Source organism: Chrysemys picta, chromosome 5 (assembly GCF_011386835.1).
Source record: "Chrysemys picta bellii isolate R12L10 chromosome 5, ASM1138683v2, whole genome shotgun sequence".
Taxonomy (NCBI): Eukaryota; Metazoa; Chordata; order Testudines; family Emydidae; genus Chrysemys; species Chrysemys picta.
Window position 1 is genome coordinate 121,318,314 of NC_088795.1, and position 25,393 is coordinate 121,343,706.

Genomic DNA, 25,393 nt, shown 5'->3' on the forward strand with positions numbered 1-25,393 from the left:
AATTGATTATCAGCATTTGGCAGGAGCAAATGGGACACATACCCAGTTTTGCCAAAAAAGCCCCCCTAGCAGGGTGCAGAGGAACTTGCGGGGATGGCAGGGGACAATGCCAGCCCCGTGTGTGTGTGGGGGGAGCATGGGGGCAAGGTCAGGCTAGGGACTGACACCAACCCCATGCGGGGGTGATGCAGGGCTCAGGCTAGCCCTGCACTGGGGGTGGTGGAGGAAGGGGGCCGTTGGGCTAGCCCCAGGTGGTGTCCCATTTTCCCTTTTTGGACTCTTCTTATAGGTAACCACAACAAGGCTCTGCATTGTTTAATGTGCATTCTGTTTTAAATGTGTACATGCACATGAAATATCATTTGTGGGAAGATAGTTACAGGACGGGAATCGATTGTGTTTCCTCTGTTTTAATTGGTGCCTTCCCAGGCAGTTACAGTCAGTTAGTTTCAGCAAGCTCTAATGTCACACACTTGAAGGAAGTTCTCAGTTCCCTTGGGATCTCTGCTGTAGAAAGAGCAAACACGCTGGAGGGGCCCTTGACTCAAGGAGCAGGCGGCTGGATTCTTGTGGGACCCCCCTGAAGCTTTTAACAAAATCAAACGCCAGCCACCGGGGGGAGGGGCTTCTCCCTCTCGTCTTAAAACCCTTTGCTTTCAAAGCACTAAGGCCAACTGTAATATGATTCCTGGACCGTATATCCTGTAAGACGTGGGCATGTATTTGCATTGCACTAATTTCCTTTGCAGCTTGGAAAGAGACAGAGAGAGAGCGCGCGCGGCGTGGAGGCTCAAAGTGGAGAAACTCCTCCAGCAGCCAGTGCCACATCACTATTCTGACTGCACATAAAGGAGCTCCAGCATGCTTCTGAAGCTCCTGCTGTTTCTTGGTGCCCTGGTTAGGGTCACTGAGCCTGCCCCACGTTGTGAACCCGGCCAGGAAACCTTAGGTAAGGCTAAAAAACTAACAAGCGCCCCTTCATTCCTTTCTGCTGCTTCTGGAGGTAAACAGAAAGGGAGCAAACTTCAGGCTGAGGGAGGGGGAGAAATGAACAAAATCTCTTCCCCCCCCCCAGATGTGGGGATCGGATTGCTCTTTGGAAGGACACACAAACTGCCGATGCTAGTAACGTGTTTATGTTCTAAGCATCAATGAGAAGGAAGCCAACTGTGTTGCTTTGTAATAGAAAATCAAATATCTGATGTTGGTGGATGTAAAATGTTTCCCCCTCAGCATTTCATAGAGCATGTGTGGCCGTGTCTCTTTGTTGAAGTACTTACAAAGTTACAGTTGATAGGAGTAGGGCGACCAGATAACAAATGTGAAAAATTGGGACACTTTTTTTCCCTGGGAGGGGGGTATAGTTGCTTATATGAGACAAAGCCCCCAATCTTGGGATAGTCCTGATAATAGGACCCTCTAATTCCTGTTTTGGGGAACACAGAAGATTCTCCCTCGCTCTGGCCTTTTTTTCTAGGACAGTGACCCTCAGATTGTTGGAAGATGAACTTTCGATCTGGTGTGTGTTTTAGTGCTTATGAAAATCTTCTCGCATTTTCTTTTTGGTTACTTATTAAGTCCAAAGGAACTTTTATTTAGTCCAAATGAATTTTATGAGGAGCTAAGTGTGCTGAATAGCTGTAGATTTTACACAGTTTGGATAGATTGATTTGATAGACACTTTTACACACACTGAAATAAAAGCTAGATTAATATAGGAGCACTTGGTTAAAATGAAATGAAACCTTTTATTTCAGAAACTAAAGTTACGCTTAAAACTGACCAGTGCTGAAAAACTTTAGTAGCCTTTAAAAAATGTATATAGTGTTTTATTTATTTATTTATTTATTTTTAAATTAGCTTAATTCTGATTTCATATACATGGGTATAAATACAGAGTAATCTAGTGGAATCAAGAGTTACACCAAAGAAAACCCAAAGGTAAGGGAGAGGAAATTACGTCCAGTAGATTTCAATTTAAAGTGGTTTATAAAAGACATTATATTTTGTTTTATAACTGGGAATTTGTCAGGGGAGGAAGGAAGTTAACCTGAAATTGACCTAAATGTTACCCACAGAAGTTCAGCTATAATTTGAGTTTTTAAATATAACCCAGATTCTATTCTGTGGCTGAAATGGCAGACACTACAATTCATGGGCGATGCTGCATACAATCTGTCAGTGCAGCTTTCACAAACCTCAAAGTGAGGTCTACCATAGACTGAAGGGGTTTATTTTTGTATCATGTTGCTCAAAGGTAAGTATCACAGAATATTCAGAGCTAGTTACAGGAAGAGACTATATAGGGTACAGGATACAGTTTCTTTATAGGATCTGATTATGCTCCAATTAAAGTCACTTGGAATTTTGCCATTGACTTCAGTGTGGGCAAGCACAATACATAAAGGTAAAATTCAATTGGCAGCACGGGCCTGCAAAATTCAACTGCAGCAGAACTGCCACCTTTCTGAATAGAAGGGAAAGGTAGTTGTGGTCAGGCTCACAGATTATGCACACCCTGCATGTGGTGATCTAGGCTATGCACCAGCCCTGAATAGGGCAATGGGTATGGGTGTTAGAGATGGAAAAGGAACTGGCCAATGGCTCCAAAGTAAGATGGTTTCAGTTCCCCATGGAGGGGCATGTGAGGGAGTTGCATCTGTCACTGGCAAAGGAGTAGAGCGTTAGCCTGGAATTGTAGACACCTGGATTCCATCCCTGGCTCTGCCCCTGATCTTTTTTTGTGACCTTGGACAAGTCTCTGTGTCTCCATTTCCCCATCTGTAAATTGGGAGTTGAGAGGATGAGATTCCATTCTGGCACACAGCCTGTTTCCTGGAGGGTCGTGGATAACACCCTAGCTAAATGGTATATTTCACTGATAACTGGAATACATCACTTTATCATTAGTGTCAGCAAAAATAAAAACAAAAGAGAGGCAGTCTGAAATCCATATAGCTTAAAATACTAAAAGCGAATGATTTCCTCTGAGATTGGGCCAGCCCTGGTATTGAGACACTATAGGCAATAAAGCTTTAGGGGGCAAATTAATGAAGATAATATGTTTACTACGAATGGGGTATTCAAAAGTTCTCAGCATTGTCCTAACTCTGCTCCCAATGAAGTAAATGGGAGCTTTAACAGCTCCTTCAGTGGGAACAGAGTTAGGGCAATGCTGAACATTTCTGAAAAGCCCATCCTAAATCACAGAATCATAGAATATCAGGGTTGGAAGGGACCTCAGGAGGTCATCTAGTCCAACCCCCTGCTCAAAGCAGGACCTAATCCCAACTAGCCTCCGGGGTAGAGAAGAACTCCTGGCTGCAAGCATCTCTGACCTCCGACACATCCTCTGCCTCTGGGTCTCCCTCCACCTCCACATCCTCATCCAAGATTTCCTCCTCCTTGCTCGGTCCACTCTCGACTGGCACGTGAGCCACCGAAGTATCCACAGTGGCCTTCGCAGTGGAGGTGGGGTCACCACCGAGTATCGCATCCAGCTCTTTATAGAGCCGGGAGCTCATGAGTGCAGCACCAGAACGATGGTTTGCCTCCCGCGCCTCGTGGTAGGAGTTTCACAGATCCTTCACTTTGCAGTGTGTCCCATAAATGGTTATTTATGAGTGCAGGTGATTTGTGAGGGTCATACATTTTGCAATTTGTGTATAGCAAATCACTTCGCTCATCCAAATACCTAGTGCTACTGCTGAAAATATATAAAATGTTTAGGTGGATAGGAAGGAGGCTTTGTATATGTGTATTTGAAGAAAATGTAACTGCTATCTTCGCAGCTGTCTCTGGTGCCACCTAGTGGTTAAAGGGCAGAATTGTGTTAGAAATTGTTATCACAATTTGTGATATAAAATATCTAAAGTTGTTAGGCACCTAAGCAGGAGATTTCCAAAGGAGATTTAGGCATCCAGATCCCACTGACTTTCAATGAAAACCTTCCCCACAAATCTATATTCAGGTATCTCACTATTAACAATATGCCAGACACATCCTACAGATAACCTTGTCCAGCTGTGCCAGAACATTCACATTCATACTCCAGAAAGCTTAGTTAAGTAATAAACTTGGACAACCATGGCCAATTTGACTTTGCCCCTGATATCAAAAACAGCCCCTGCCCTCATGATGACCCTTTCCAGCCCAGAGAAGGCAGGTAAAACCAAATATTTTTGGAATTATATTTTATCTCTATAAAAATGTTTTCAAAACATATATTTCTCTACAGATATCCAAGGCCCATAAAAATCATTGCCTTCCATAGGCTTTGGAAAAGGCCCTATCTCTGTGTGTGAATGAATATACGTATAGTACACATGAATAGCGATTTATCTGCCTTAGGTATTTCTAAAACTACTTTTCCCTTGATGTCTATATCTACACACACACACACACACACACACACTCAGATGAAAACATGCCTAAACAAACGCTAATGCTAAAGTTATGAACTCAAACATACTTAAGTTAATGGGCCAAATTCTAGTCTTGGTTATACATGTTCAAATTTGGAGTGTTTCATTGATTCATTTGAGTTATGCTGGATTTATACCACTGTAACTCAGAGGAGAATTTGGCCCAATAATTCTACTTCAATATTAACCCAGCCACAGTGGACATCCTATACAATGTACAGTATAGATTAAATAATATAAATAGTAATATATTATGGTTTACATTTAACAAGGAAAGCAGGAATAGAAACTACTAACTATATGGGGAAGTTGCCTTATAGGGAAATCTTAATTTCCGAACAGATCCTTTTCTACTGAAATTTTTCAAGTATGATTTCAGCCCAGTGATAACATTTTCCTCTGAATGTTTATACAAAGTTGGGTCATGCATTTTTGAATTACGCCTTGTGACCGGGTACAAGGGCACTCTTTAGCCCAGATCCTATAGGTTTCGGGCAGCAGCCAGTTAACCCTGACCTATTAGATGAAGCAGATGAAATATAAAGGGCTGCCTGGGAGACAGCAATGGGGGAAAATAGCTGGGTATGAGCTGCGCCGATGCTCACAAGTTTGTAGAGCTGGGGGGACTGCCGAACGGTGAATGTGGCTGTTACCTTGGTTTGCTACTATTGTGTTGATTTGAACTTTGTATAAGTTCCCATAAATGGATCACTGAGGAGAAGGGACTAGGACTGACTGATTGGCCATCTGACTGTTGATTTGGACTGGGAAAACGACACCAGATCACATATGGTAGAGAACGTGGGGAGCTGATCTGGCCTGAAACTGAACACCAGTACTGCCAAGATGGAAAAGGAATCCCATCTCCAATGGATTGTGAAGCAGCAGCAGCAACTCCAGTTCCAGTGATTTATGGACCAACTGCAGCAGATCCTCCTCTGTCTTGTGAACCAGGGACACCTTGGAGTCCAAAGAGCAGGGGTAGATGCATTGTCCCTATAGACCTGAGTGGGGAAGGGGCCCTGACCAAGATGGGACTGGAAGATGATCAGGAAGGGTACTTGGAGACATTTTAGTGGCTGGCCCTGGCACACCAGTGGCCCCAGGGGCAATGGTCCCTCCAGTTGGCCCCCTGTCTGACAGGAGGCTCAGGCAGCATACAGGGCCTAAAACTGCACTATGGTCAGGGATTATAGAGCCCTTAGGCTGCTATTTTGAACCAGCTGGGTCTCATTGTGGAGGGTTACCACCAACAGTACCAGGCTGAAGCCTTCACCCTGGGCTGCAGCACAATGCCTCCTAGACCTTTGCTGCTGGTGGCTAAGGCCAGAATCTGAGTTCCCCAGGGAAATCATTGAGCAGGTGGTTCTCAAACAGTTCTGTCATATCATGCCACTGGGAGCCCGGGAGTGGATTTACTGGCATGGGCAGCCAAACTGGAGACCGCAGTATGTTTGGTTAAGAACTTTTTGGAGGCTGAACTAGATTGTGGGTCACCTGCCTGACCTGAATCAAGAGAAGTGGGTCCACTGGCTTCCCTGTGCAAGGTGTTGGTGTCATGAAAGAGGAGACAATGCATGGGAAGGTTGTTCCATGGGCTGGGCCAGCCCCCCCACTGGAGACTACTCCTCCTTTGGGGCAATGGTCCCCAAAGGGTAAGTTGGATGGGGATTAAAGGGGCCCATGAGAGAAGGGGAGCAGACAGGAGCTGCAGAAGCTGCTTCCTTGCTGACAGCCAATACGGACCAGAGGGGTATTGGTACAACCCTAGGGACAGGAAGGAGCCCAGAGCTACAGCTCCTGCACCGTTATGGAATGTGACTATGTCATAGCCTGCTTCGCCAAGACCTCAGCACTCCTCAGGGAGCTCAGTGCTCTAGTTATCCCCATTACAGTCAATGGAGTTGGTTGACTCCTGATCTGGCCAGACATTTTTCCATGAGCAGCAATTGGGACCCAATTTCCCAAGGATTGGGTGGGGTGGGGGTGGGGGGTGTTGCTGATAGGTTGTATTTATGGGGATTTCCAACCGAACCCCACTATCCAACTTAAGCTGCCCATAAACAGGAAAGCTGCAAAGTTAGTAGTGGCTGGGGCAAAAGAACTGTCATATCCAATGGTGCTGGATCAGGCCTGGGGACCAGTAATGGGCCTGCTACAGGAGCCAAACCAATCCTGCCTGGATCCCATCCCACAGAAGGAGGCTGATGTACCGCTTGGGAAGAGCTTCCTCTTTGCTGATCCTGACCTAATACCCTAATGTAGAAAACACATAAGGAGCATCGTCTTGCCCAGAAGTGAATTCTACTACCACATAAGATCTGAGGAGGTGGGCCCATAAATCCACTGCCACCCACTGTGGTTCGAATCCCCTGTAGGTAACCCTGCAGAGGTCAGACTCCCAGATACCACAGGCTAGGGCAACTCAGGGTCCCAGGGGCCCTACAGACCCTGATCCAGAGCCAGTGCAACAAATATAGAAGGGGACAGTGACCCAGAGTAATTCGGACACCCCTGATAGATCCACACAAGGGTTATTACCTTTGGTGACCCTGTTGATGGATAATTAGTCTCTCACCAACTCCAGTGACTTTGTGCAAGAACACCAAAATCATGGAGAGTAGCCGTTTGTATGGGCATCTGGCCAGGGTGAACAGGACCCTGGTGGATGAGGTATAGGATGCACCGTACCCTCACTTTGAACTAGAGGGAGATGTTCTGATTCAGGTGGTCAAAGAGTCCAAACTGGGATATGCCAGTCACAACTGCTGGTTTCCAGCTCCTCAGGCTGGCCCACAAAATACCTTGGTCTGGTCACTTAGGTGTGAAAAAACAAACCCAACCAGAAATGGGTATTGGCTAATTTATTTTGGCTAGAGATATGTCAAGAGGTTAAGGACTATTGCACTTCTTGTGCCAGCTGGTGAGTCCCCAATCTATTCAAAGGGGCCCCTTGGTTCCTCTTTCCCTGGTAGATATATCATTTGATTGCACTGAGGTAGATTTAGTCTGGCCCCTGGAGCCTATGGCCAGGGGGTGCCACTATATTTTATTTATCTTGGACTACATCACCTGGTACCCTAAAGCAATTCCCCTGCAGTCAGTGTCAGCTCAGATGGTTGCAGATGAGTTGCTAAAGGTGTTTTCTCGGGTAGGCATTCCCTGGGTGATGCTGACTGATTAAGGCACCACCTTCATGTTAAGGCTACTGAATGAAGTTTGCTCCCAACTTAAAGTCCATAAGAACCTCGATCTGCCAGCCCCAAACAGGTGGGTTGGTGGAGTGTTGTAACTGGCCCTAAAGGGAATACTGTGCAAGTTCAACACAGCCGAATCCCACAATGGGGACAGACTGCTGCCACAGCTCATGTTTATTGTCAGAGAGGTGCCCCAATTTTCCACGGGGTTCTTTTCTTTTGAGTTGCTATATGGAAGGTGACCCCATGGAATTCTGTTCCTTGTGCAGGGAGCCTGGCAAGATCAAGGCACTAAGGCTGAAAATGCAGTCCAATATGTCCTGAATCTTCTGAGATTGTAGTTAATGAGGGCCTTTGCCAAGCAGAAATGTACAGGGTGTGAAGCACACACAGGAGCAGTATTACAATAGCATTGCAAGGCAGAGGGTTTATCAGCCTGGGGACCAAGCCCTGGTATTGCTACCTAGCACCGAGGGCAAATTGCTGGCTAAATGGAAGGAGCACTTTGAGACAGTGCTGGGTGGGGAAAGATTATGAGATTTGGTTAGCTGGAAAGAGACAGGGCATCCAGATGGACCATGTGAACTTACTGAAGTCCTGGAATGGCTGAAAGGCAATGTTTATCCACCCAGTCCACAGGAACTAGACTAAGGCCCTTACATACCAGAGGTGGGGGGTCTGTCCTGCTGTAACTCTGGGAGACAACCTCACCATCCTGCAGAGAGAGCAAGCCCACAAGCTAGTCCATAGCTTTTATGACATCTTCTCCATCAAGCCTGGGAGGATGCACCTCACTGAGTACCATACACAAATTATCCCAGATGTTAGGTACAGAAAGGAAAATTCCGGATCTGAGTGTGAGAGATGGTGAAAAGGGAGCTAGAAAATATGTTAGAGCTAGGGGTAGTCAAGGAGTCACCAAGTGAATGGGGCGGCCCCACTGATTTAGTAGCCAAACCTGACAAGTGTGTTCACTTTCGTATTGATTTTAGAGAGGTTAATGTCATGTCGAGGTTCATACATATACCATGCCCAGAATAGATGCTGGAAATAACTTAATAACCATGCTAGACCATATGAAAGGCTACTGGCACCAGAGTCTAAAGATGAGACAGCCTTTGCCACCCTTTTTATCCTCTCTCATTTTTGAACTCTCCCATTTGGACTCTGTGGGGGCTCCCGCCACGTTCCAGTGGTTAATGGATAAGGTACTGCAGCCCCACTGGCAGTACTCTGAGGCCTATCTCAATTACATTGTTGTCTATTGTAGCACCAGGAAATATCATCTCAAGTGGATTGCCACTGTCCTGTCATCTCAAAGGGAGGCAGGCCTAACAGCTAGCTCTGCAAAGTGCAAGGTGGGTTGTGCTGAAACAAAATACTTAGGATGTGCCCTGGGGAATGGATGAATCTGACCCTTAGCCAGTAAGGGAACAGCCCTGTTAGAGTTCCCTACTACCCAGTTCCCTACTACCCAGTTCCCTACTACCAACTGGCAGGTGAAATTGCTCCTGGGCCTAACAAGATGCTATATAAAGTGACAAAGAGTCCTGTGGCACCTTATAGACTAACAGAAGTATTGGAGCATAAGCTTTTGTGGGTGAATACCCACTTCGAAGGGGGTATTCACCCACGAAAGCTTATGCTCCAATACTTCTGTTAGTCTGTAAGGTGCCACAGGACTCTTTGTCACGTTTTACAGATCCAGAAAAACACAGCTACCCCTCTGATACAAGATACTATATGTGGTCTGTCCCTGGGTTTCCCACTGTATCCCCCTCCCCCCAGGATCCCCTGAAGGATAAGGCTGCCCCAAAAGGTCCAGTTGACTTCAGGCTACTTGGATGCATTTGGCACACTCAGGCACATCTTCTGCAGCAAACCAGTGCCACTGAGCCTGGATTTTACCGAGGAATTCATACTCCAAGGTGGGACTTGGGGTGATTCCATGCAGTTGGTGGAAGCTGGAGAACACCCTATTGTGCCAGTCACTGTACAGACAGCCCCTGCCCTGAAAAGCTTAGAGCAGGGCCTGTCTGTATAGTGCCTGTGCCTAAAGGCTCAGAGAAAGGAACACAAGTTGAAGAGTGGGAAATAAGGCACAAAGAGGTTAAGTGATTTACCCAAGGTCACACAGTAAGACAGTGGCAGAGCCAGGGACTCAGTTCACATCGCCTAAGCTCTAGTCTGATGACTGTCCCTCCTCTTCAGTAACACCCTGCTATTTAGATCCCTGACTAAATTGTTGGCGTTTTGAATGCTCCCTGACCACATCTCACCGGCTATTTTAATCTGTTACACCCGCAGCTGAGCTGATTTAACTTTCCCTTATGAAAGAAGCATTAAAAGAAAGGATCTGCAGGCCTCTAAGTTAGCATTGTTCATGGAAAATGCACGTTAAAAAGCAGCCCGGCCACATGCGTCATTGTCAAAAACTCCAGCCAATCTGGCAGTCCCTGTTTTTAAACTGGTAGTTGCCCAAGCACAGATTTCAAAAGCACCTTATCTGAGGCCAAAATGCATTTATTTCGCTGTCATTTTCTGTTTAAAAGATTCAGCTGGAAGAGCTCCTCATAGAGTGACTGTAAGAACCAGTCAGACATGGAGGATAGCACCAAGGACCTGTTTCTGGAGGCATTCAGACTGCAGAGGAGAGAGGCAAATGCCTCTGGTGGTTTGGAGGAAAGAGTAACTGCAACACTGTTAAGCAATGGGGTGGGTGATCGCTTCGGCCTCAAGCAGGACAGAGACTATGGCCATGTCTCCAACCCACAATGTCTTTGGTCTTTGATCTTCTAGGCTTCCAGAGGGTCCTAAAATGAGTGGTAATAAAATGAAAGGATAATGTGGGGAAAACTTCCAAATGTGTATGGTTTAGAGGAGAGAGAATTACTTCTTCCTCTCATACTGCTATGAATTATTTTTCAAAGCAAAGGGAGGTTAGGCATTAATCTATATCTCAGGTTCTCAAACTTCTTCATACTGTGGACCAGGTCTTGAGAGGACATTATCTCATGGATTGCATGCCTGCCATTCACGATCTTGCCTACCCCTTCTTATTTGCAATCACATCACTTTCCTGTGACACCCGCTCCACTCTGTTCCTTGCTCGCCCTATTTTCCAGGAAATATTTATCTGCTTCCTGGTGTTTTTCTCCTCCTCTATCCCTGCATATGCTGTCTTGCCAATTGGTTCCCTTCTGCCCTGGACACACTGCTTGGCCACTTAGTCCTTTTCTCCCTGGATGTACTGCCCAGCTGCCTCATTCCCTTGTCTCTTGGAAATTCCTCTCCCTTTGGCATTTGTCACCTCCATTCTCACTGGTGGTTCTGGTCCCTGAAAGTGGCTCCTGTCTCTTCAGTTCCCCCTATTATTATCAGTGGCCATGTAGAGCAGCTAGGCAGCCTTCCACTTATTGTTTCCAGCTGCTGTTCTGTGCTTTCCTTTGCAAAGCAGAATTACCCAACAGTATTTGTTTTGTTGTGTATTGTTGCTTAATAGCAGCTTTTGTCTAAATAATGTTTCAAGGAAAACATTCATTGTGAAAACTGAGTTGGTTAATGATATAGTTTGGCAAAAAAAAAAAAAAAAAAAAAACCCCAAAGCTAATATCCATGGAATTTGAAATGCTTTGTGTATATTCCGAAAAGCAGATGTTTTGTCTATAAACCCTTCTAGAAAAGGAATGAATATTTCCAACAAAAGAAGCCCAGGGTTTTCCTCTCATAGTCACAAAGAAACTCAGTGAACCAAGAAGTGGATGTGTCAGTCATGATAATACAAATGATCTAATCTGGCTCATTCTATAAACCATAATGACACCGTTACATTATCTCGCTGAGGTACTTCTGTGGGTCTAGATTCATTAACAACTCTGGGACTGAATCTGCAACCCTTCTTCACACAAGTTCCCCATTGGCTTCACTATTGACTGCATTAAAATCCACGATAAACTAAACCAGGATACTGGAAATATCTATAGAGTCACATTGGCTGGGTGAAGGTTAATCCTAGCAGCCTGCGTCTTTCACCACTGAATCATCTGAGGGGGCGGGGGCGGAATTTAAGCTTGGCGCTAGAATTTGTATATGTTGCATTCTAGATTTTCAAATTTGCCTTTGCAAATTGAAAGCAGAAGAGTATATTATAGAAAGCACTCAGGCAGCTCCAACCAGCTCTTCAAAAGTGGGGTTTTATCCATATTTTTAAATAGAAGATGTACTGTCCCAAACTTTATTGCACCTCTTGTAGAGCAGCCAGGGATAACAATAAACACAACACATACAGGGTCCACTGGATCTGGAAGACAAACAGTTCTTCGTATCCATCCAGTTCTGTTTGAGGAAGGGTCTAAAACTGGGGAAACAATGACATGAAAGGGAGCAATGTCTCTGCAGGATGGGATCACTAGGAGCAGGGCTCAGGGTTAACCACAGGAGCTGGCAGATATCAATGCTCTGTGCATCACCTCCAATTTCATGGGCCTCTAAAATGGAGTGTGTGTGGAGGGGCTGATCTGGTATGGTCAGTGGCACTGCTTGTGTGACAGAACATAGCAGGTGGAGCACTGCAACGTATGTCATCTCTGTGCAGAGCCCTCGGACCTGTGTTATTTCCTTACAGATCCTTGGGCTCTGTGGGGATCAGAGGCCACAGACCCTTCCCAGGGGAGGAGAGTGCACAGCAGCAACTTCAGGGAGGGTTTGGCCCAGGTAAGTGCATCCCTGATTATTTTTAAGCATGGGCCCTGGACAATTATTTTTGTCCCGTGCTGAACTATAACTTCTGGATTATGTGTAAGCATTGGAATTTTGGATCATGATAGTTTCCAAAGAACTATTTAATCAGAAACACACATTTGGGATGGGCCTTGCAACATTTCTGTCCTCTGTTTTTATGTATATGAAATACTAATCTTGTTATCAGAAATACAGCAAACTAAGTAGCAAATCTCTAGCCATCTCTGTTGTAGAGTTATCTATGGAGCCAATTGTATGACATAAGTAACTTAAGTTGACTTGGGCATTGTATCCATGTTACTGATAGCAGATTTCTGCTCATCATCTAAAAATTAAAATATCTTTTGGGGTCAACTTTATTTGTTTATTAATAGATCTAATCATCACTCTGCTTGGTAACATTAATGCTACTGTTGGTAATTCGAGTGGAGCATGGGAAAAAAATTGGACCTGTTATCCTGGATACCTGGATACAAGCAAATGCCTTGTACAGTTGTGCATTTCTCATGAGCTTGTCATTAAGAACCCCTGGTTTTATAGGAAGCTAAATCTCCAATTTACTTGGCTGAATGATGAAATGAACAAGGAAGATGATTGATTACATTATAATCTCTTGCAGGAAATCATCCATCAGAAACGGCAGTACTTATTGGTCTGCCGCACTCACTAACACCGACCACAAATTAGTCTTCGCCAATTTCCATTTCAGACAAAAGAGCATAAGTAAAGCAACAGTTGGGTTACCAAAATTTGAATGATCTAATCTAGAAATCAGTAGCATTCATAACCACTATGGAGTTAAAATCTTGAACACGTTGGAAAGGCTGTCAGAATATATTGATGCTGAATCCACCTGGACAGACTTTAGATCTCAGATAATTGATGCTGACATGACTCTCATTAGTCCCTCCCAAAAAGCCAGGAAGCCCTGGATCGCTGTTAATATCGTAATCATCACTGAACAGTATCACATATGAGAGATGATACGATCATATGTCGTAAGCTAAATGACTCTCAATAAATCAATACGCACTAACTGAAAAGTTTTTATGAAAGCCAAAGCCATCTCACTCGAGGAAGCTTCTGCCAGGAACAATGTGGCTTCCATTCTATAAACACCTGTGCAATCTCACTCATGAGAAAGGTCATTTACTTGGTGTGGTCTACTCCAGTTTTTGTCAGCTAATCAGTGAAAAAGTGGAGTTCATGGCAGGTTGGAGGGAACATTTCCGACAGCTGCTAAATGCACGCCTCTTTCTTTGGACCCTGACATTAAGGCTTCTGCCAAGTTGACTCATTTTGCATAAAACCATCCTGGTGAAATCACACCTGTAAAGATGCTGAAGTTAAAAAAGGCAGCAGGAATCTGTGAAATTCCTGTGGCATTATTAAAAAGTGCAGGACCAACTATTCTTTTGTGGCTGCAGACACTGTTCATTATCATCTGGAAAAGAGTCAGTCCAGTCTGACTGGCAAAAAGGTAATATTTTACCACTTTGGAAATGTAAAGGCAGCAAATGAGACTTTTATAACTATTCAGGCATTACTCTTCTATCAGTCCCAAGGAAAGTTTTTCCTTTTCTCTTGTTGGTCTGAGCTGATGGTATTTAAGAGAAGACCACAACAAGCTGTCTTCATTCCATGACAAAGCAAATCTTCACAGTGCACTAGTGTATCGAGAAGGCATGAAAATTCAAGGACCCATTCACATTGCATTTGAGGATATCAAGGCTGTGATTGACTCTGTATCGCTTTGGCCGAGCTTGAAATTTGAAGGCCTCCCTGGCAAGCTTTGCAAAATATTCTGTCTTCTATATGATAACTCCTCAAGCTGCATTCTTGTAAGTGAGAAAAGAACTGCCATCTTCTGAATTAGGTCAGGTGTTTGACAAGGATGCATTGCTGCCCCAGATCTCCTCAGTGCCAGCATAGATTACATGCTAGACAACACAACTAAGTAAATGCAGTTTAGGCATTCCCCTTGGTGACAGGAACTTCACTGATACTGATTTTGCTGTCAATATAATGCTAGTTGTTGAATCAATGGATGAGCTAGTTGCAGCAATTAAAGCCCTGAAAAGGTCAGTGGCAAAAGTCAGCCTCAAACTTAATTGGAATCAAACCAAAATTCTTCCAGATACGTATTTTGAACACTCTGTAGGCACTAGCCCCTTTGTGGGTTACCACCCAGTCAAGATTGTTGATGATATCACCTACCTTCACTCTACTGTTAATCATGTAGGTGGCACTGAGAAAAAACTTGAAGCCTGCACTGCAAGAGTGTCATCAGTAAAGGAGTGTCTCATCAGAAATGTCTTTCGCTAACCAAACACCCTGATAAGTACAGAGATGAAGCTGAGGATATATAATGTTTTGGTGGTCAGTATTCTGACCAATGGGACTGAAAAAAGGTCTCTTACTGTCAAGATTGAAAAGAAGTTGGACACAGATGAAGCATCAAATGGTATGAATTCCAATAGAATGAAGAGATCCATTTTCTAACTAATCAGGTCCTGCTCTCTCAAACCGTCACTCAATGCTCTCTAAGGCGGTGTGGTCATTTGCTCAGAGTTCCTTCCAACTTCCCTGTGAGAATCATCTTTAACTTTGACCCAATGAAAGCAGGATGGAAAAAGACTCCTGGAAGACTTAAAACACGATGGCAGGATGATGTCAACAGATGGCATTCTATCCCATATTGTGCTCTATCAGGATCAGGACAGAAAATGATGGAGACACATAATGCATTTGCTGTCCTCATACTGTCCAACCAACAGTATGAGAACTAACTTAATTAATTAACTTAACTGCCTAATTAGCTCATTTTCATGGGAATATGCCCCAGAGTTTGTTGTAGGAGATCATATTTCTGGACCATCAAGTCTGTGAAACCTCCAGAACAGTGGCCAACATTAGAGCTAGTTGGAAACGTTTTGTGGGAAATTGTATTGATTTGATGAAATTGTTAGAAGAAAATGGAAAAAGCACTATGAAAATGTTAAAATGTTCTCTCAATATTTCCAGAACAAAAAGGTTTAAACTTATTTTATTTTATATTAAAAATTAAAAAGATTGACATTGAAATTAAACAGTTCAAATTTATCAAAACAAAAGTTTTTGATTGACCTGAGGGAAAAAATAGAATTTTGTTCCATGAAAAATTTCAAAATTTTGGCTTTTCATCCCAATGTGTGACGCTTTTCCTCCCCAAAATCTCAACATTGTTGATGGGGCAAAAAATTTGTTTTCTGACCAACTCTAGTCAGTATGTGACGTTTCAGGTGAAGAAAAGAAGTCCAAGACCAATCCATAAGGCATCTAGCAAATATTCAGTGTTGTATATAATGGGGGAGGGAAGCCCTCCTGACTTCTGTAGATGATCAGTTTATCCCTCTCATAAAATGTATATTTACATATATTATTGCTCCCAAAATTATCTGGCCCTTTTTTGAATCCAGCCACTGTATATGACTTGATGAGCGTTTCCATCTCTTCCATCAATTGCCATCATGGCATCTTTCCTTCTGGCCAGCAAGGCAGGATTAGGTAGCTGCTAAATTTAGCAAGTCTGCTTCTTCTTGGATGGCCAGGGAGGAAGGAACCAGCAGTATTATAGCAGTTTCAGATTGCTATGTTTTTCTCTTTGGGTTTCTCCTCTTGTCCCCAGCTGCTGCTAGAATACCTTTTACTGCAGTTGAGTGGGAAGAATACTGAGTTTCCACTGAGACTAGTTTTATGCCACATATCACACTGACTGATGGGTGTAACATTCCTGGTCAGCGATGGAATAGAGTTTGGCAAAGTGTGCATGCCCAACTGTCTCATTTAATGATCGAGGTCTGTTAGAAAGAAAAACACAAGGGGAATATGACAGACACACTCACCTCTCATGAGTGCCCCTTATTGGCTGCAATCTTTTCTCCCCCTGTAGGTTGCCAATCTCACTATGCGGGTCTTTGGTGACTTGGCCCTCCAGCCAAGTCATACAGTCAAAAAGGAATGAACCCCTTCTGGCGTAGTAAAGAGTTCAACAAACTGTCAGCCCTCACCTGGGTCTTAAGCCCAGTCTCTGGGCCCTTTAAATCCCATCCTTCACTTGGGCTTCTAAACAAGCCTTGTCTGTTTATCCATAGAATATCGAATATAGACTCTCTATGGATAGTAATTCCATGCTCAGATGATAAGAATATAGCAGTAGGGATATATTACCGACCACCTGACCAGGATGGTGATAGTGACTGTGAAATGCTCAGGGAGATTAGAGAGGCTATTAAAATAAAAAACTCAATAATAATGGGGGATTTCAACTATCCCCATATTGACTGGGCACATATCACCTCAGGACGAAATGCAGAGATAAAGTTTCTTGATACCTTAAATGACTGCTTCTTGGAGCAGCTAGTCCTGGAACCCACAAGAAGATAGGCAATTCTTGATTTATTCCTAAATGGAGCACAGGATCAGGTCCAAGAGGTGAATATAGCTGGACCGCTTGGTAATAGTGACCATAATATAATTAAATTTAACATCCCTGTGGCAGGGGAAAAACCACAGCGGCCCAACACTGTAGTACTTAATTTTAGAAAGGGGAACTACACAAAAATGAGGAGGTTAGTTAAATAGAAATTAAAAGGTATAGCACCTAAAGTAAAATCGCTGCAAGCTGTATGGAAACTTTTTAAAGACACCATAATAGAGGCTCAACTTAAATGTATACCCCAAATTAAAAAAACATAGTAAGAGAACAACAAAAGAACCACCGTGGCTAAACAACAAAGTAAGAGAAGCAGTGAGAGGCAAAAAGGCATCCTTTAAAAAGTAGAAGTTAAATCCTAGTGTGGAAAATAGAAAGGAGCATAAACTGTAGCAAATGAAGTGTAAAAGAATAATTAGGAAGGCCAAAAAAGAATTTGAAGAACAGCTTGCCAAAGACTTAAAAAGTAATAGCAAAAAAAAATTTAAGTACATCAGAAGCAAGAAGCCTGCTAAACAACCAGTGGGGCCACTGGACAATCAAGATGCTAAAGGAGCACTCAAGGATGATAAGGCCATTGCGGAGAAACTAAATGAATTCTTTGCATCGGTCTTCACAGTTGAGGATGTGAGGGAGATTCCCAAACCTGAGCCATTCTTTTTAGGTGACAAATCTGAGGAACTGTCTCAGATTGAGGTGTCATTAGAGGAGATTTTGGAACAAATTGATAAACTAAACAATAATAAGTCACCAGGACCAGATGATATTCACCCAAGAGTTCTGAAGGAACTCAAATGTGAAATTGCAGAACTACTAACTGTAGTCTGTAACCTATCATTTAAATCAGCTTCTGTACCAAATGACTGGAGGATAGCTAATGTGATGCCAATTTTTAAAAAGGGCTCCAGAGTTTACCCGGGCAATTACAGGCCGGTAAGCCTGACTTCAGTGCCGGGCAAAATGGTTGAAACTATAGTAAAGAACAAAATTGCCAGACACATGGAAGGATCTCTCAAAACTGGGTGACTGGGAAACAAAATGGCAGATGAAATTCAATGTTGATAAATGCAAAGTAATGCACATTGGAAAACATAATCCCAACTATACATATAAAATGATGGGATCTAAATTAGCTGTTCCCACTCAAGAAAGAGATCTTGGAGTCATTGTGCATAGTGTTCTGAAAACATCCACTCAGTGTGCATCGGCAGTCAAAAAAGTGAACAGACTGTTGTGAATCATTAAGAAAGGGATAGATTATAAGAGCAAAAATATCATATTGCCTCTATATAAATCCACGGTATGCCCACATCTTGAATACTGTGTGCAGATGTGGTCGCCCCATCTAAAAAAAGATATATTGGAACTGGAAAAAGTTCAGAAAAGGGCAACAAAAGTTATTTGGGGTATGGAACGGCTGCCATATGAGGAGAGATTGATAAGACTTGGATTTTTCATCTTGGAAAAGAGATGACCAAGGGGGGATATGATAGAGGGCTATAAAATCATGACTGGTGTGGAGAAAGTAAATAAGGAAGTGTTATTTACTCCTTCTCATAACACAAGAACTAGGGGTCACCAAATGAAATTAATAGGCAGGAGGTTTAAAACAAACAAAAGGAAGTTCTTCTTCACACAGTGCACAGTCAACCTGTGGAACTCCTTCCCAGAGGATGTTGTGAAGGCCAAGACTATAACAGGGTCCAAAAAAGAACTAGATAAATTCATGGAGGATAGGTTTATCAATGGCTATTAGCCAGGATGGACAGGAATGGTGTCCCTACCCTCTGTTTTCCAGAAGCTGGGAATGGGTGACAAGGAATGGATTACTTGATGATTACCTGTTCTGTTCATTCCATTTGGGGCACCTAGCATTGGCCACTGTCAGAAGACAGGATACTGGGCTAGATGGACCATTGGTCTGACCCAGTATGGCCGTTCTTATGTTCTCTTTCTTGGGGCATAGGCCACTTTCCCAGTGGCTGGTGGGGAAATCCAGGCCTGCACACTACTCTGGATCCCAACTCAGGGACCTTATGAACAGCAGTCGTGTACTACTTCCTTTGATTAGTTGCTGAGCCTCTTTCCACCTTGTCCCTTTACCTCCAGTCATTACCTTGGGGTTAGAGTTCTAAAGTCCTCTCTCCCCCAGGAATAGTAAATGTAGCCAGATGAGCTCCTGTGGCCAGAGTAGAGCACCTTTCCTCACCCTTCTGGTCCCAGTCAGGCACTGACCTGCTAAGGCCCTTCACCATCTTTTATCTGAGCCTGCGGAGCCTCACAGACAATGTTACAAATCTGACCATGAAGCTACTAAGTGACACTTGCTGGGAGAGCCGCATTGACCACATAAGGCCAGTGAAGTACCAAGTGACTGAGGTTTACAATGCCCTGATGGAGCTGGTGCAGTCAAGTAAAGCCAAGGCTGGAATCTGAGACAAAGCCTGGCAAACCAAATTTCTGGTCTCAATTGTGGGTTGGCACGATATCCTGTTCCAAGTAAATGTTCTAAGCAAGGCATTACAAAATCAGTCAATGGACATCGTGACTGCTACTATTTTGATGAGAAGCTGCCTTGATTTCGTTGTGGCCTCCAGAAATAACGGATTCAAAGATGTCATCACTGCTGCCAAAGAAAAGGTGGAAAACGTAGGAGGTGAGCCTGTCTTCAAGGAAACTCGTATTCATCGGAAGAAGAGACAGTTTGGTTACAAGAGTAGAGATGGGTTGATGGGAAGCTCGGAAGAAAAATTCAAGAGGGAGTTTTTTTGCTCGCATGTTGACACTGCTCGAGTGTCCATCAAAGACAGGTTTGGACAAATGAAGCACCACAGAAAGACCCGGGAGTTTTGGTATGACCTTAGCAAGCTGCTGCCGGACTGGAAAATACTCTTGAACAATTGTATGGAGTTTCACCAGATGCTGACCCATGGGGAATGTTCGGATGTCAATGATAATGACCTCTATGTCGAATTGGACAACATCCATCACACTTTGCCACATGAGAAGCACTCTCCACTTCAAGTTCTACAATTCATTCATGATGCAGAGCTGAAGGACACTTTTCCTAATGTGTGGAAAGCTTTGAGGAATCTGCTCACACTGTCGGTCACATTTGTGAGTAGTGAGCACAGCTTTTCGAAGTTCAAGCTCATTAAAACATATCTTTGATCAGTGATGGCTGACGAGAGGACTGACATCACTTGCTATTTTATTGCTTGAAAATGCCATTGGCCATCTTTGGATCTCTCCGATGCGGTGCTTCAGTTCACGAGGGCAAAGGCGAGAAAAGTGACCCTTTGAACTCCCTATCATCTACTGTAACACCTACTGTAACACTATTTAATACTGCTCCACCCAATGTTGGTGCATAGTTCAATTTCTTGATATTAGTACATTTCAGTTATTCTTAAAATTTAAAAGTTTCTATAAGCATAGAAGAAATGATTTTTTTATTTGCTCATCTATGGCATGAATAAATACAGATTTACAGATCCTAGTGTGCAAATTTATCTTCTTATATGCCAGGGATAAATCTGCATGCAAATTGTGCATCCAAGTTATGAAATGGACTACAGGTGCAATAAAAATAAGGTATTCAAAAATGTAACAAATGGAGGGAGGAGAGTGCTGAAGCTGCTCCTCACCTGGGGTGCCATTTGGACTAAGGCCAGCCCTGGCCTCCAGCAATGAAGGACCACATACACCCTGTCACAGGGGATTTGTGATTATGGACCAAGACCAATGAAGAGCATGAACTTGGGCAAGTCACAGAAGCCTTATTTGCATTCAGCAATGGTTGTCAGTAGCAGTTCCCTCTGCACTGCTGTTGAACTTGATTGACCAGCTAGAGTGGACAGGGAACAATCATTTTCTGGAAATGATTTTTGTCTCATCCATCCTAACAGGTAACCCATGAAACAAAGGGACCTATTGCTAATAATCACTGTGAGTGCAGAGAGGAGGCTCTTAAGGCTTGATTTTGAAAAATGTCCTATGATTATATAGGCAGAAATAATTGCTAGTGCATTTCCTAGTATGAAATATCTGACCACCTGATTGTTCCTTTCCAGTTTATATGCTACAAAATGCACCCACAGTTATCTCCAGTCATAACATTGTGGCTGCAAGAGGCAGATTTGAGGATCTCAAAACAAAAACTAGGAAATTGGTCTCTCTTCTTCTTCATCTGTAACTAGAGTTAATAATAACTACCTCACAGGGAGATTGTGAGGCTGAGTTAATGAAAGCACACTTAAATCCTCTGATGGAAGACACTATATAGATTTACTAAGTATTGTTTATTGTTATTATCATTATCTACCAAGCCAGGACAAAAAGCCTATATGAATAGTATATATTCAAAAAGTTACCACAAGATTATTGGTTACCACTAATTGCTGGTGTCAAAAATTAAATATTTATAATAGCACAGAGCCGCAGAAATGCTTTACAGAGTAATGTTAATTGATGATAATTCAGGATACATAACCAGACTCATTTCCCATTAAATTACCCATCGTCAAGATCAAATTCCGGGGCTAATTTTGTTTTCATGTTAATGATTTTGCTTTGGTTTCCAGAGGGTGAAAAATTAGTTGGTTTCCAGAGAGTGATTAACAGAGTGAATTCAGATAATAACTCTTGAATATGTTGGGAGTAGTAATTCACACTTTTCTTAGTAGACATAATATACATTTGGTTTGATAAGAACAAGCATGAGGAGCTAGCTGCCAGCCTCCCATTGACTATAGCTACATGGCTAGATCCCCAATACATGCCAGTGAAAACATACCCTTTGATGTTTACTTCCAATGGGGCACTGAAAAAAACAAACAGTTGGAGTCTTATTTTAGTAGCATCATTTTGCCAAAGTTAGAAAAGATAAGAAGGTAGAAGAGGTGGTGGAAGATTTAAAATAAAAATTGTCTAATTGCTTTAGAGAGAAAGGGACATAGATCATGTGTGGGCCTGTATATTGTGGTGTTGATAGATTTGTTAGGCGCTCAGTTATTACAGTGATGAGTATGATATAAATGCTTTAGATTAGGTTAGATTAGATTAGATATGGGGTTCTCAAATTTGATTGCACCGTAATCCCCTTCTGACAACAAAAATTGCTATATGATCCTAGCAGTGGGGACTGAAGCCTGAGCCCACCCGAGTCCCACCACCTGGGGGGTGGGGTGGGGGGAGCAAAGCCAAAGCCCGAGTCCCACTGCCCCAGGTGGGGAAGGGGTCAAAGCCAAAGCCCAAGGGCTTCAGCTCCAGCTAGGGGGCCCGTAACCTGAGCCCCACCGCCTGAATCCCTCAGGCTTTTGCTTGGGCCCTGAGCCACAGAAAGTCTAAGCCAGCCCTGCCGACCCCATTAAAATGGGTTCATGACCCACTTTCAGGTCCCGACCCACAGTTTGAGAACCACTGGATTAGATTGATACACCTGACAATAATGGCCATATTCTTCTTGGCTGGAATGTCAGTTGGACACAGGAGAGCTGAGGTTTTGACATCACACTGAACTTTTCCTTTCCTTCCCTACAAGCCACAGTAATATTGCATTGTGTTTCCCTTTGGTATTCAGGGCCACTAACCAATTGTCACATATCTTTGTTTGTGTCTGTAAAAAGTCTCTTAACTAGGCATGTTTTATTCTGAGTTCAAACATTTGAGCAGGGCCGGCCCACATCATTTTGGCACCTGAGGTGGGAAGCACAAATGACTCCCCCATACCCCCTTGCTTGGGCCAAAACTTTGAAAGGTCTCAATTCTGCCTTCTTCCTGTTCTACTCCTCTCATGGTACTGCTCTGCTACCTACCCCAATAAGGGAGAACTAACAACTTAAATTGCCTTGTTCAAAAATTTTAAGTAACACTTAACTTTCAAATGCCTGAACAGCAAATGTAACTTTTCTTGTCTGCATACACTGTAAACACTGTAAACACTGGCATTTTTATCTGTTTGAATAATCAAAGTGGTGCTTTCCGTGCCTTCTTGGTTGCAAAGATTTGAACTACTTCCTGCTGAAGGTCCACAGTCTGGGCCAGCTCATGCTCTACTGAGATGGTTGCAAGGCCGACCAGCCTCTCCTGTGTCATAATGGAGCGTAGATGTGTTTTTATTAACTTCAGCTTGGAAAAGCTGCGTTCTCCACCGGCAACTGTTACAGAAAGTGTTAGAAGTATGCGCAGAGCAACTAAAGGATTTGGAAAGAGGGTGGTCATCTTATTTGTGCACATATATTCCAGAACAGCCTTTGGAGTTGATCCTGCTGAAATGTATCTTGAAAGGGCTTTCAGTTCATCACCTAAATCACTCGCATCAATATCGCATATGTCATCATGTGTCAACACTGTCTCTGGTGCCCTGTATTGCTGGTGTAGGTCTTCTTCAGGCATAGTGAGGAATTTTGGAATATCATACAACATCCCAAATATACTGCGGTGTTCTGTTACCAGATTTGCCCATTACTTTGGGGTATGTTCATTTATTCGGGTTACTCTTCTGGTGGGCGGGGGGTTCTGTAATTCTATCAGTGTACTGCTTGTGTCACTTGTGTTTTCATATGGAGCTCTACTTCTCCCTGCTGCAAGTCCCCTCCCAATGGAGCTATCCTGCAGGACCTAGGTTCCCTAGGGCTGGGTTTCTCCAGCCCCAGAATCGGATGAACACACACACATACATTAACAGAGCAAGTCTGAGCGGACCAGGTCAATCAGCACTTTCAGCACTATATGCCCCTGGGCGGACCGGGTCAATCAGCACTTTCAGCACTATATGCCCCTGGGCGGACCGGGTCAAGCAGCATTTTCAAGCTGTCACCCTTATGCATCCCAGTTTCAGCACATCCCTATCCCCACTCTCACATCACAATTGTACTGGCCGTAACCTTCTTGATGAGCAAACCCCACAGTATTTTGGGCGCTGCAGGGATCTTTAGCTTAAGTAAAAGAAGCGTTGCTGCAGAGTATATGGGGGAAGCTAAAAACACAAAAGAGTAAAGTTCAGCCAGAGAGAGAGAAGCAACCAGCTTAACCATACAAGTTATTTATTGATAGTAATAACAGTGATCACTACACAAGGAGGGCTAAACCAACATAACATACATTATTAAAGATTAATACCTAAGGTAGAAAGGAAAACAGAGAGAGAGAAAGAAGCTTGAACTGGTCAGGGTTCCCAGGTGATGGTGGTAGCTCAGGGTCCTGAGTGCTGGAGACAGGCAGAGTCCCCAGCACGATCCGTCAGGAGAAGATGGAGTCCCAGTGGAACTGATGCATAGTTTGACTGGAGTGGCGATTTTTGTAGAGAAAATACAATGGTTCAAGGGAGAACACTAGATTTGTTTATAGGTAAACTGATGACTCAAGGGTTTTCTTTAGGCTAGACAATAGGAGCTGATCACTCTTGGCTATGGGTGGTGTTTTCTTCCAGGGAGGTCACAATGCAACTAGGCTGCTTCAGTATTTTGGAAATCAATCAAGGATTCATTACTAGAATTGGTCTGATAACTGTTGAGCTGAGTGTAGGCAGGCATATGTTCATTAACATCTGGAGCAGAGATTCCCATGATTCAGTGCTTCCCTGCTTTTTCTGGTCCCAGAGTTCAGTGTGGTTCTCTGTTCTCCATTCTGTATGCAAATTGAGATGTCTCTCTGTCCCATCTTTCATGCAGATGAGGTTAGGGGAGTTGTCTCTGCTCTCCATTCTGTATGCAGATGGTGATGTCTTAATCTTGTTACCCTTATCAGGAGAGGTCTAGGTGTGTCTCCCACCGCCCTTCACTGCTCTCTTTAAGTCTTTTCTCTGATCGGTTTTGGTTCCAGCAGAGGCTGGAGGGGGGGTGTCCTTTCATGAGTCAGACAGGCTAGATACTGTGCCCTGGTTCCCCAAGAACACAAAGCTGACTGGTATCAGTTCCTTGAGCTGCATGAAACGTTCTTCAACTGACTGTATTGCACAATCTAGCACCTGGTTAAAGAATTCAACTTTGAATTGTTGTTTGAGGTCTCTTTTGGGATTATCCCGTGCCTCATAATCAAAATGTCTTCTTCTTCGGTGACTCTTGTATTCTTGAATGGGTGGGAAAAGAGCTTCAGTGTGAAGTTCCTCTGCCAATTTCTGTGCGCTCTTCAGAACGTTTTGAAATCCCTCATCTGACCGGTAAGACTGTAGGTATGACTTTGCTTTGTCCAGTTGTTCCATTGCTCCAGATATATCAAGATCAACACCTTGGAGTCTCTTGCTTACAACATTTATTTCAAACAGTATGTCATGCCACAACACTAAGCCACACAGAAATTTGAAGTTATGTATGTTTCTGGTGATTCCATTTCCTTCTGCCACTGTTCTCCCACGAACAGTTCCTGTCATAGCATTATCCTCCATAATGGCAACTATGTCATCATCTATCTTCCCAATTTGGTGTTTGATAGGCTTTATCGCCTCCACTCGACTTTCCCATTGTGTGGCACTCAGTGGTTTCAGTGTCAGAGAGGATGTTCCCAGATGTTGCTTCAAAATTTGCCATCGATGAGTTGATGCAGAGAAAAATACATAG

The 25,393-nt window shown here is 43.5% G+C and overlaps 1 protein-coding gene across 1 annotated transcript in view; it reads left to right on the forward strand.

Moving 5' to 3' along the window:
* Window positions 1-488: 488 nt before the first annotated feature.
* The window catches only part of CPZ (carboxypeptidase Z), a 59,411-nt gene continuing 34,506 nt past the window's right edge, over window positions 489-25,393 (forward strand). The window contains exon 1 of the mRNA XM_005309350.4: window positions 489-949. Coding sequence (XP_005309407.2) covers window positions 862-949 — 88 coding nt within the window. The 5' untranslated portion in view covers window positions 489-861. The remainder of the gene's footprint in view (window positions 950-25,393) is intronic.